Source organism: Plectropomus leopardus, chromosome 13 (genome assembly GCF_008729295.1).
Source record: "Plectropomus leopardus isolate mb chromosome 13, YSFRI_Pleo_2.0, whole genome shotgun sequence".
Lineage (NCBI taxonomy): Eukaryota > Metazoa > Chordata > Actinopteri > Perciformes > Serranidae > Plectropomus > Plectropomus leopardus.
In genome coordinates, this window is record NC_056475.1 from 3,888,282 (window position 1) to 3,899,062 (window position 10,781).

At 37.3% G+C, this 10,781-nt stretch overlaps 1 protein-coding gene across 1 annotated transcript; it reads left to right on the forward strand.

Moving 5' to 3' along the window:
- Positions 1 to 195: 195 nt before the first annotated feature.
- Positions 196 to 10,098, forward strand: ei24 (EI24 autophagy associated transmembrane protein). Its single transcript, XM_042500004.1, has 11 exons — positions 196 to 316; positions 1,779 to 1,915; positions 2,975 to 3,120; positions 4,401 to 4,461; positions 5,411 to 5,477; positions 5,567 to 5,691; positions 6,134 to 6,253; positions 7,092 to 7,203; positions 7,290 to 7,401; positions 8,860 to 8,934; positions 9,024 to 10,098. The coding sequence occupies exons 2-11, from the start codon at positions 1,874 to 1,876 to the stop codon at positions 9,184 to 9,186; spliced, it is 1,023 nt and encodes a 340-aa protein (XP_042355938.1). The 5' UTR covers positions 196 to 316; positions 1,779 to 1,873; the 3' UTR covers positions 9,187 to 10,098.
- The last annotated feature ends 683 nt before the right edge of the window (positions 10,099 to 10,781 follow it).

A 10,781-nucleotide genomic window follows, 5' to 3' on the forward strand; every position in this document is an offset into this window, starting at 1 on the left:
TTTCACGGTCATATTTATTTGTTACCTGCTCATAATTATTTGTTAGTGTATTTATTTATTTCATATTGACTAAACTGGCTTTCCATATCCAGTTTCTTCATTCATCGCTGATAGTAAGATAAATGAGACTTCATCCACCACGAGGAGAACTACACTTCCCATGATCCCTTGAAGTCGGAGCTTGCGCAATATGTTTTGCACGGCCCTGGCTGCTGGCTGCTGGCTGGTGGTGTCTGTTTAGTGTTGTTGTTGTCACATTAAGGGGCCAAAAGAAAGCATTAACGACGTGATTATTACCCTGAGCCTGTCGCATGAGGTAAGGAGGATCCCGCCGCTAACTGCGAGCTCGGTCTGACTTTACACGCTCTTTGAGAGGCTGTCCGGACGAAAAACATCAGTTAAATTAGTTGTTGAGCGTTAACAGTTAGCTAGCAACACAGACAGACAAGCTAGCAGAGCACTAAACAAACCAACGGAGCTCAAACATTATGAGACCGAAGGCTTCGTGCCAAACTATGTAAAGAGGGTTTTTACTTATCAACTTGTTTTGACTTTTTCAGCGAGTCAGAGAGCCAGCTAACACTAACTGTTAGCTATCACTTATTTAAGCTAACCCTCTGAGTCACTTGCTAACGTTAACTTATTCAAATATTATTATTAGGGCTGAAATAACGTTTCACTTTCATCTTGTGACAAAACTTAGTAATTCACTGAAATGTAGTCCCCGTGAGGATAAAAGAGCTGAGGCTGCTGTTTTATAACGGCATCATGCAAACAAATTAGACATGCATTGGACAATAGTAGCATTCAGTAAGAAGATATTATTAATGTTTTCCTGATTTCAGTTAGGGGCCGTTTATTACTTATGGGAGGGGAGAAAGCAGTGCAAAACAAGGGAGACACTACAGATTTTCTTTTAAGCACTTATTTACTTACGTTATGTTTTTTAAGTTGGGTAATGGGAGGGACATTCAACCTAAAATGTATGTATTATGTAGTTCTATTACACCTAAAATACCCTCAGAACTAGTGCTGGATGAAGTACCTGAAAGCCACACTTGAGTAAAAGTACAGATTTCTCATCAGAAAATGACATTGATAGAAATTAATGTCACCCATCAGCAGTGGTGGAATGTAACAAAGTACATTTACTCAATTATTGTACTTGAGTACAAATTGAAGTACTTGTACTTGACTTTTGTCTGTTTTTTAATGCCACTTTATACTTTTACTCCATCACATTTTCGAAGGAAATATTGTACTTTTTAACTTACTACATTCATCTGTAAGCTTTACGGATTTAGATTTTTGCATTTAAAACAAGCATGAGAAAACTTTACAAAATATGATGTTTTGTTATAAATTTAACTACACAACAGTTACTATAAGTACAGCTGGAACAGTCTGTTAAGCAATTACACAACTATTTTTGATAAAAAAATGTTCCCTATTACACTTACTTTTATGGAAGTAGCATTTTCATTTCTAATGTATGACTTTTGTTTGCAAAAGTTTGCAAAAATTTGGGAAAGAAGAAAATGACCCAACAAAGTGTTGAAAAACGAACTACCAAATTTAGAAATGCTAAGATCGCTATTGCTGAGAACTTAAGTTGACAACACACAAAGTCGACTATGTTGTATATTCAGCCGCTTTATCTACCAGAATACCAAAGTTAGTCTTGTGCTGATGAGACTTGCCCTTAAAAGATTATTGTAAATACCCAGAAAGACTTCTAACTGTAACTCTTATATTTCCTTGTTTTTGCGTTGTTGCAGGTTGCTGGGTGAGCCCCTCCCTGCCATGAGAGCTGACCACCAGGTCACCAGCACCCCCTCCTTCTGCAGTTGATGGATCTGCAGCTGGTCCAGAGATGACAGACAGCGTCAGGGCCTTCCTCCGCAATGTTGCGACGGTCAGCAGACACACACACACACGCACATACACACACACTGTACTCACACATGAGATATGACACATAGCACAAGTGTATAGTTCATTGACAGTGCAGATCCATTCATTCAAACTAAGGGATCCATTTAGTGTTATTTTGAAATAGCAGAGATATACACTTACAGGTCACTTTAACACTTACAATGCCCAGTGTTTGTAATATTTTACCACCTTTGTGTATAAAATTTGCCGTACAACTTTTAATATTATGCGTGGCAGTACTACACCATCACTTGCTATAAGTATGACCTCAGTAATAAACAGAATTGTCAAATTTCTGACAATGTCAACAAAAACTAAAACTTTATGAGCTCTGTAAAAAACAGATTTAATGTCAGAGATGCTGAATTTGAGTGCATTAGATTGTACAAGTGTACCTAATAAAGTGGGTAGTGAGTATAGTAGGTATGAAGAACATGTATCACTAACAAATCTAATGTAGAAAGATGATATTTTGTGTAATTAAGTATTACATGTAATTTAGCACATTAAATGTGCATAAGTATCTTGAGTGAAAGTACAAGTAAATGCTGTTGATAAAACAACTAGCAGTCAGAATTTTTAGAATAACAAAGTCTATCTTTTTGTAACATACACCACCTTAAAAACGGAGCACTTGGAGAATAACAGAGTCTTTTTTGCATCTTAAGGATTTAAAAAACAAAATCCAGTTTTTCTTCCTCTACCATTCCTTTGTGCATCCATCCGTCCCGTCCTCCATTCCTTAGTTCCTTTCCTGTATTGTAGTAAGTATCTAAAATACTCAGGGCAAATGTAGTGGGTTAAAAGTTAAAGTTGAAATATAAAAACTAAAGTAAAGTACATATGCTCCCAAAAAATACTGTAGGGGAGTATTATCACCTCATAACTTTACACCACTGGTAGGATCTGTCTTCAAATGTCTGCATCTGTCTAATTCTTGTATTCAACAAGCACTTACTGAAAACTTCAAAGCTCCCTCACAGCTGCCATTTTCAGACGTTAAAAACGTGTGTATCCTCTCTGGCTCTGGGCTCTTTAGGGGATCAAGGACTCCATATTGGGGATTGGAACAATCTCCAAGCTGGATGCCCGCATCCAGCAGAAAAGGGAAGAGCAGCGGAGGAGAAGGGCCAGCGGGGCCCTGGCACAGAGACGGGCACAGAGCGAGGAGCGCAAACCCGACAAGTAGGCAAAAAACCCCCAAAAAGCTGCATATTTTTGTTTCACTGCTACTGATTTTCTTACTCATCCAGAGTCAGATTTGCTCGCTGATATTTTTCATGTCTGCATATATCAGTGATGTTTATGAGTTTTATTAGCAGCTCCCTTTTTACAGTTGTGGAAGTGTAACTCCTTCAGATATGGTCCTCTAAGGCAGTGATTCCCAACCTGGGGGTCTCGCCCCCCCTGTGGGTCACCGAACCTTCACAGAGGGTCACAATGACTTCTTGAAATTTAAGAAAACATTTTTGTGTAGTTATGTATGTTGTTAATAGAGTTAAAACATATATCTCTTTGGAAAAAGTACCAAGAGTCAGGGAGAAACCGTCTGTATGATTGTTAAAAATAAAAAAAATATGGGGCACCCGATACCTCACCTTGTAGAGCGGGCTCCCCATTTCATGCTTAATCTGTCTCAACTGTAATAAAGGCAGAACCCAAAAAAAAAAAAAAAGTCTCTTAAAAAGTTTTTAAAAAATAAAAGAAAATACATAGTACATATAAAGAATTGTATAAAGTTCCTTAAAATATTAAATATAGATAAATAAAACAAATATAAATTCTCACAGTAAATCTCACAATTCATCCGAATCGTTTTACCTCACACCTCCTGCAGTTATTGCGTTCATTAGTTGGGTTACAATTTCTCCGTTTTTTTATTGTCATATATCAAATATGATCTGAAATATCCATAAAATATGTCACTTAGTCAGGGGTCATCAGTTTACTCAAAGATAAAAACAGCATCACTTAAAAAAAACAACATTTCAGGAAACAATGAAGCATCAGTTTCCACAAGCTGTACCATCAAATGGCTGTTTTTACCTCAAGACAAAAGATGGTTAGTCTTTTTTCAGGTATTGGTAGAGAAAAAACAAGCAGGAGTTTACATAGCTGGAAAGTAAATTTAGGTCAACGAAATCCCCGCTGAGCGTGCGTCAGTACTCTTTGCACATGTAAACAAGAAGTGGTTGGAATTTGTTCAGTATTTTCACATCACTGCCAATGATGAAAACAACATAATTAAATAATAATTGTGCAACTCTGATGTTCTCCACATTCTCCATCTGTTAGCATACATATCTGTGATAAAATCCACTTTTCCACATTGTTTCAGTCTGCAAACAGAGACATGTAAACATCACTCATGAGTCTGTCTGACTCTGGTTAAGTAAGAAAAGTCAAATTTAAACTAATCTATTTAATATTCAGCAGTGATAAATGTATTTTATTGTCTCTTTCAGTGACCCCAAAGTAGCCAGCAGGATTTTGCAATGCTGTGCCTGGAATGGAGGAGTGTTCTGGGTGAGATATTTAACCTGCTGTTGCAGTACAGACTCGTCACACGCACTACTGAATACTCCAAAACTGATCTTTTAGTTTCAAAATAAGAACTCAAGACCTTCTTGTAAATGTCAGCCCGAAAGAAGAAATTGTCTCTCCGATAACCAGCTCTGCACTCGTGTTGTGTGGCCTGTAATGACCTGTCCTAATCCTTTTGGATGCTGTCGGCAGCGCCTCGAAAAGTCTTAAAAGGTCTTGAATGTGATTATATAAATGCAATTTAATTCCCAGATTGTGTCTTTTTTAAGACTGATATAACCTTCAAATGTTCATTAACCTTTTGAAACCTGCTTTTAGATGTCTTTCACAAGTATTTAAACCTTAAACCATGATGAGAAATTTGGTGACAAATGTTCCACAAATTGCAAGAAATTAGTAGATTTAAATTTAAAAAAAAACCAAAAAAAACTAGGGATAAATGTGTAGGGAAAAAATAAGAAAAGCTAGGGAAAAAACTATAATTATAAATGTCACATATTTGAATTAGATTACAGACTTTTTCTTATTTTTATCACCTTTTCAGGTCATTTCCTTTTACTTTTTTTATACTTAAACTATTAATGTCACATTTAGGGTTGCAAATCTTGAGGGCTGTCCTTAATCGGTTATTGGTAAAATGAACAATCGGTTAATTGATTCATTGTTATTTATAAAAAAAAACATAAAGCCTTTGTGTTTCTGAACGATATCAAATGCATTTTTTCTCAATCAAAGCTCACAGCAACTTGTTGCATATACTCTTACAGCATTGCGTAGCCTGTCGGTTCATTTTAAATGTGTTAAATTTCACATGTTCGATTCAATTCTTAACAACTGATTAACTGATCATGAATTAATTGCTATCATTTTTGAAACCCAGCTGTGTGGGGAAGCATGAGTTGCAACTATAATATTTCATTTCTCTCTCCAGCTCAGTCTGTTTCTCTTCTACCGGGTGTTTATCCCACTGCTGCAGACTCTCACAGCAAAAATCATCGGTATGTACGGCTGCAAGTGAATCAGGGGCAGGTCTCTGGTGGTCTTTGTAGCAGGAAGTCAGAAAGTCAACAAGCTGTTTTTGCTCCAGGTGACCCCTCCCTCCACGGCAGCGTGTGGTCCTGGTTAGAGTTCATCCTGACCTCCGTCTTCAGTGCTCTCTGGGTTCTCCCTCTGTTCGTCCTCAGCAAGATAGTCAACGCCATCTGGTTCCAGGTCAGGCCCCGTTTTATAAAGAGAGTTGCCTTGACTCGAGGACCGTCCACAGCAAAAACTATAATGACAACAGTGGCAAACGATCACTTACAGAGCATGAAAGTGAATGATAGAAGCACGACTGGTCAGTTAAAATCACTTAAAAGTTACAAGCTGGAGAGTGTGCGTGGCATTTTCAGAAAGTATTTGTTCATCAGTGTCATCAGTGTCTTGGTGTGGACGGCCTTTCAACCTGACAGTCTAACATGTTGCCTGATGCAGGTTGTTGGAAAACTATTTTAGACTTTTCTCAGTGCTTATATGTGAGATTATCAGGACAAGATAGTATTGCATATATCTAAAAATACTGTTTTTGAAATGTATTGTAGCAAAAGGCTCATTGTTTTTTTACACACTTTACACACTCAACACATTAACAACACATTGTTGTTCTCTCCTGCAGGATATAGCTGACCTCGCATTCGAGGTGTCTGGATGTAAAGCGCAGCCGTTCCCCAGCGTCAGTAAGATCATCGCAGACATGCTCTTTAACCTCCTTCTCCAGGCACTCTTCCTCATTCAGGTACATTTTTATAGACTGATACCTTGTTTTTACCCATTTAACCCTTTAGAACCAGGATTGACATCAGTTTTGTTGTTCTGTATTCAGATGCCTTTCACAAGTATTTAAACCTCTGAGAAATTTGGTTTGATTTCCTTTGAAAAGATGGGAAAAAGGCAATGAGTAACTTGGCAAGAAATGGCCAGCAAATTGCAAAAACTAGTAAAAAGTAACATAAAAGGACCTGAAACCTTTTCTTCTAGGTTTTGTACTGATTTCTTGCTCCATTTTGTTTGTTTTTCAAAGAAATTAAACCGATTTGCTGTGGATTCAAAGGGTTGAAAATAACATCCCTGTCTGTGCTTTTCTGTTAATCAGTGGCTCAAACTCACACTGTCGTGCATTTACGTGGAGGTCCTGTATCTGATTCTTCTCATCTGTCTCACAGGATGTTTGAGATAAACAGTTACAGTAAATCTGTTGTTGTCTGTCACTGTCGATCTAGAGTCACCAAATCTTTGCTCAGTGTGCGAATGATATCACTTTTCTGAATGAGTCACAAAGTGAAGCTGGTCATGACTCAGGGTTTGGTCATTCTGCAATCAGCAGCAACATCTCCAGCATGTTAACGTCATTCCTAAACGCTCAGGGCATTTCAGAAAATGTTTAAAATATTTTTAAAAAGCTGTAAAGTGTCTGACTTGGTTAGGTTGTTTTTTTTCTGAAAGTTTTTCAGATGTGTAGAGCAGTTGTTTTGCACCACATTTGATCTGCAATATTCTCATTAATTTCAAACATATAACACAATTCAAACATTTTTGTCCTTGCTGAAGTTAATTGTGTTTTTGTGGTCCTCCAGGGCATGATTGTCAGCCTGTTTCCCATCGATGCCATTGGACAGATGGTTAGCCTCCTCCACATGTCTCTGCTCTACTCGCTGTACTGCTTTGAGTATCGCTGGTTTAACCACGGTAAGATACTCACATTACAGTTTACACCCAAATCTGATCTGAATGGAGAACTCAAACAAAACTGAATCTGTTAATGTTTCTTTAAGGCATTGAGATGCATCAACGGCTGTCCAACATTGAGAGGAACTGGCCGTATTACTTCGGCTTTGGTTTGCCCATGGCTCTGCTGACCGCCCTGCCCTCCTCATACATCATCAGGTAAGACTCCGGGGGTCTGATCTTACACCCGGAGCTCAGCGCAGTGCAGCTGTCTTTACCAGATTCACACTGACAGGCTTGTCGTTCTCACAGCGCTCTTGTTGTGTAAGTAGCAAATGTGCTTGCGCCCGTCTGTGCGGCCATGTGCGTGCAGGTTTTAAAACGAGGTGTTGTCAGGGGCTTTGTATGCGTCTTGCTATTTTGAGGCGGCAGAATGTGATTGCGCCATCGACTAACAAAAGCGTGGTCTGAAGTCAGAATGGCGGCATATTTTCCTGCTATTTAAAGGGCTCGTTATTCAGACATTATGGTCAGCTCCAAAATATGTCTAACACAATTCATAGTTAAGCAATAGGTGATTATGTCTAATGAGTTAGATGTGTTTACGAGTAGGTTTTTCTGTTTGTATTGTTTTTGTCCAGATATGTACTTTTTGTTTCTGTGCCCTCAGTAAAAAACCCTAATATGATAAAACTGAGAGAGAGAGGGAATTTTCTTAAATTAAAAGTTTATTTTCGACCATCAGGAAGTAATATTTGTAATATTAATTTTTATTGTCCACTAAAGTGGACATTTGTCTTTGGCTTTTCATACACTAAAAAACTTCACAGACAGTTAAACACTTCCTCTGCCATGGGTAACAACGCATGAGATAGAACCAATAAATAAGTAATAAATGAACAAGTGGGCCAAACAGTCGGGATGAAAGTGTTAACAATGGACATCATGAGAAACCGCAGCAGTCACTAATATTCAATAAAGTCATTTATATAGTGAGATGACAGCACAGGGTAAAGGACTTCATAAGAAGTTTCTCAATTAATGAACGAATCTAAATGAAATGTTTAAGAAATGCCATTTTATGACCTTTGACCCATGGGTTTCTAAAAAAAAACAAAAAGCCAATAACTTCAATGCTTTTAATAATGCAAGAATCGGCACATTTCAAAACAACATGAAACAGGTTAAAACATATATATTTTTAAGTAAAAAAAAACATGGGGAAAAATATAAAATGTTTTTCATTAATTCTGCAGAATTGCTGTGCTCTACCTTTACTAATGTTCTGTCTGGGATTATAACATTTTATTTTATATTCTTTTATTTTCCAATTTTTATTTTATATTCCCATTGCTTCATAATTCCTCTGGTCATTTACTTTTCATTAAAGAGGTCTTTTGGATGTGATGAGGTTGGATTGAATAAGGTTCATGGTTCAGTTAAGGTTCTGATAACTCTCTAAAAAATAAAAAGGTCTGTTTTCTATTTGCTCTATGTACCACTCTCTCGTTTCAATAAAAATTGAAGTATAAAAATGCATAAAATATTTACAAAATACTTCAAAACATTCAGGAATTATTGCAGGATTGTGAGTGCGCTCTTGAAAACAGACCTCATGAGTTATCCTTTACTGCATTTACTGAGTGCCATGTTTTCTGTTCTCTCTGTCCTGCCTAGTGGCTGCTTGTTCTCCATCCTCTTCCCTCTCTTCATCATCAGCGCTAACGAGGCCAAGACGCCAACAAAGCTGTAGTGAGTGTGAAATCGGGACATCTTTTCTGAAAATATAGTTCTTGTCATGCACGAGCCACTGAGCACATTCGTGTTTTCCGCTCTTTCAGCCACTTCCAGCTGCGTCTCTTCTCCCTGGTCGTGCTGATCAGCAACAAGCTTTTCCACAAGACAGTCCACCTGCAGTCCTCCCTGACGTCGTCCGCCTCCTCAGAGAGGCTGTCGTCCCCCCATACGTCCCCGACCCGCCAGAGACCTGTGCCCACCCAGTGACGGGTCCGCTTCAAGGAGACAGGAAAGCATTTGAGGAGTGGCTTCACTCAATGTGAAAAAGTGATTCTTCCAGAAGGATTTCCTTTAATGAAGATGATGTGTGGTTTAGGACAAAGGGTTTACATGTTTTTATCTGATATCTGTCCCCATTTGCAGACACATTTTTTAGTGTGACACAAAAATCGACTGCCCTGTGCCTCACACTCAAAACACATTATATACTCGGCTCTTGACTCGTTTTCTTTTGTGAATTTTCTTTCATTGTTTTTTTTTTTTTTGTATAATGTGCCATTTGAGTGACTCTCCTTTAATAAATTACAGCACAAGAAATTGTGTAGTTTTAATATGTTTGAGCAAACTTGTGACTGAAAGGATTTTTTTTTTGTTTTTAACCGAAGGGGGCTTGTTTGCAGAAGCACAGTCGTGTTTTACCGACATTTTCTTGATGTTGCAAGTTGCATTCCTTCCTTACAGATTGAATGTTTTGTTGCACATTGATACGTTTTTCTGTCAGTTCCAGGAATAACCTTGTATAGTTCAAAAGGGAGACTTTTTTATCCTGTGAGTTTTTAGCAGAATTTACAAATCAGTTCAGGAGCTGCTATTAAAAAAAGGATTGGTGACCTTAGTAATGGAAACCAAATAAAGTCACTCTTGTTGTTTGTTGACTTAAGGTTAGTTTGGTGTTTCATCCCCAAAATTAAATCTCACTCCACTGTCTGATGAGATGCAAATCACAGGGTGACACCAGCAAAGGAAAAGCTACCTAGTCTGTGTGAATTTAGCAGGTGATAGACGAGATGACACTGCCAAACTGTTGCATCTATGTTTTGTTTATTTCACTTCAACCACTACAATGCTGAGCTCTCTAATAAAGGAAGGAGTCACAGAGTTAACCCCTTGAAACCTGAAGTGACATCACTTTTCTTGTGCTGCTTTCAGATGCCTTTCACAAACATCGAAACCTGAGTAAATTCTTTCAAAAACATGCAAAAAAAAAAGGCAACGAGCAACTTGGTAAGAAATGTTCCACAAACTGCAAGAAATTCGTAGATAAAAAAAATAAAATAAAATTATGTACAAAATGACTATAATTTTTAAGCTTTTTTTGGAGGTAATTTCTTTGTTGTTTTTTACTTTGTGTGTGTGTGTTTTCTAATTAATTTTCAGATAATATTCCTTTACTGAAATGCTCCACAGATTACAAGAAATAAGTAGATTTAGAAATTATTTTTTTTAAAAAAAGGTTGGAAAAAAGAAAAAAAAAAAGGCTGGGAAGAACTGTGATAATTATTAGCATAATTGCAGATTTTAAAGTATGTTAGAGAATTCTTACATTTTTAACCACATTTTCAACATCATTGTTTGTTCATTTATTTATTATTTTTTTATTTTTAGGCCTTTTTTTGTCATTATGAATCTCTTTGTAATCGCTTATCTCTTCGATTTTTCTGTTATGTCTTATAATCATTTTATGTCACTTTGAGCTCATTTCATCCCATCCCTCATCGTTTTGTGTTTCTATGAAGTCCTACTACATCTCTTTTAGTTGTTTTCCCAATTCTTTTTGTAATTTTGTGTCTCTTTTTGGTTGT

Coding starts and splice junctions, on each gene's coding strand:
- ei24 (XM_042500004.1), top strand. CDS start 1,874: ATGACAGACAGCGTCAGGGCCTTCCTCCGCAATGTTGCGACG. Junction 1,916..2,974: donor TCCTCCGCAATGTTGCGACG/GTCAGCAGACAC, acceptor TGGGCTCTTTAG/GGGATCAAGGACTCCATATT. Junction 5,478..5,566: donor TCTCACAGCAAAAATCATCG/GTATGTACGGCT, acceptor TTTTTGCTCCAG/GTGACCCCTCCCTCCACGGC.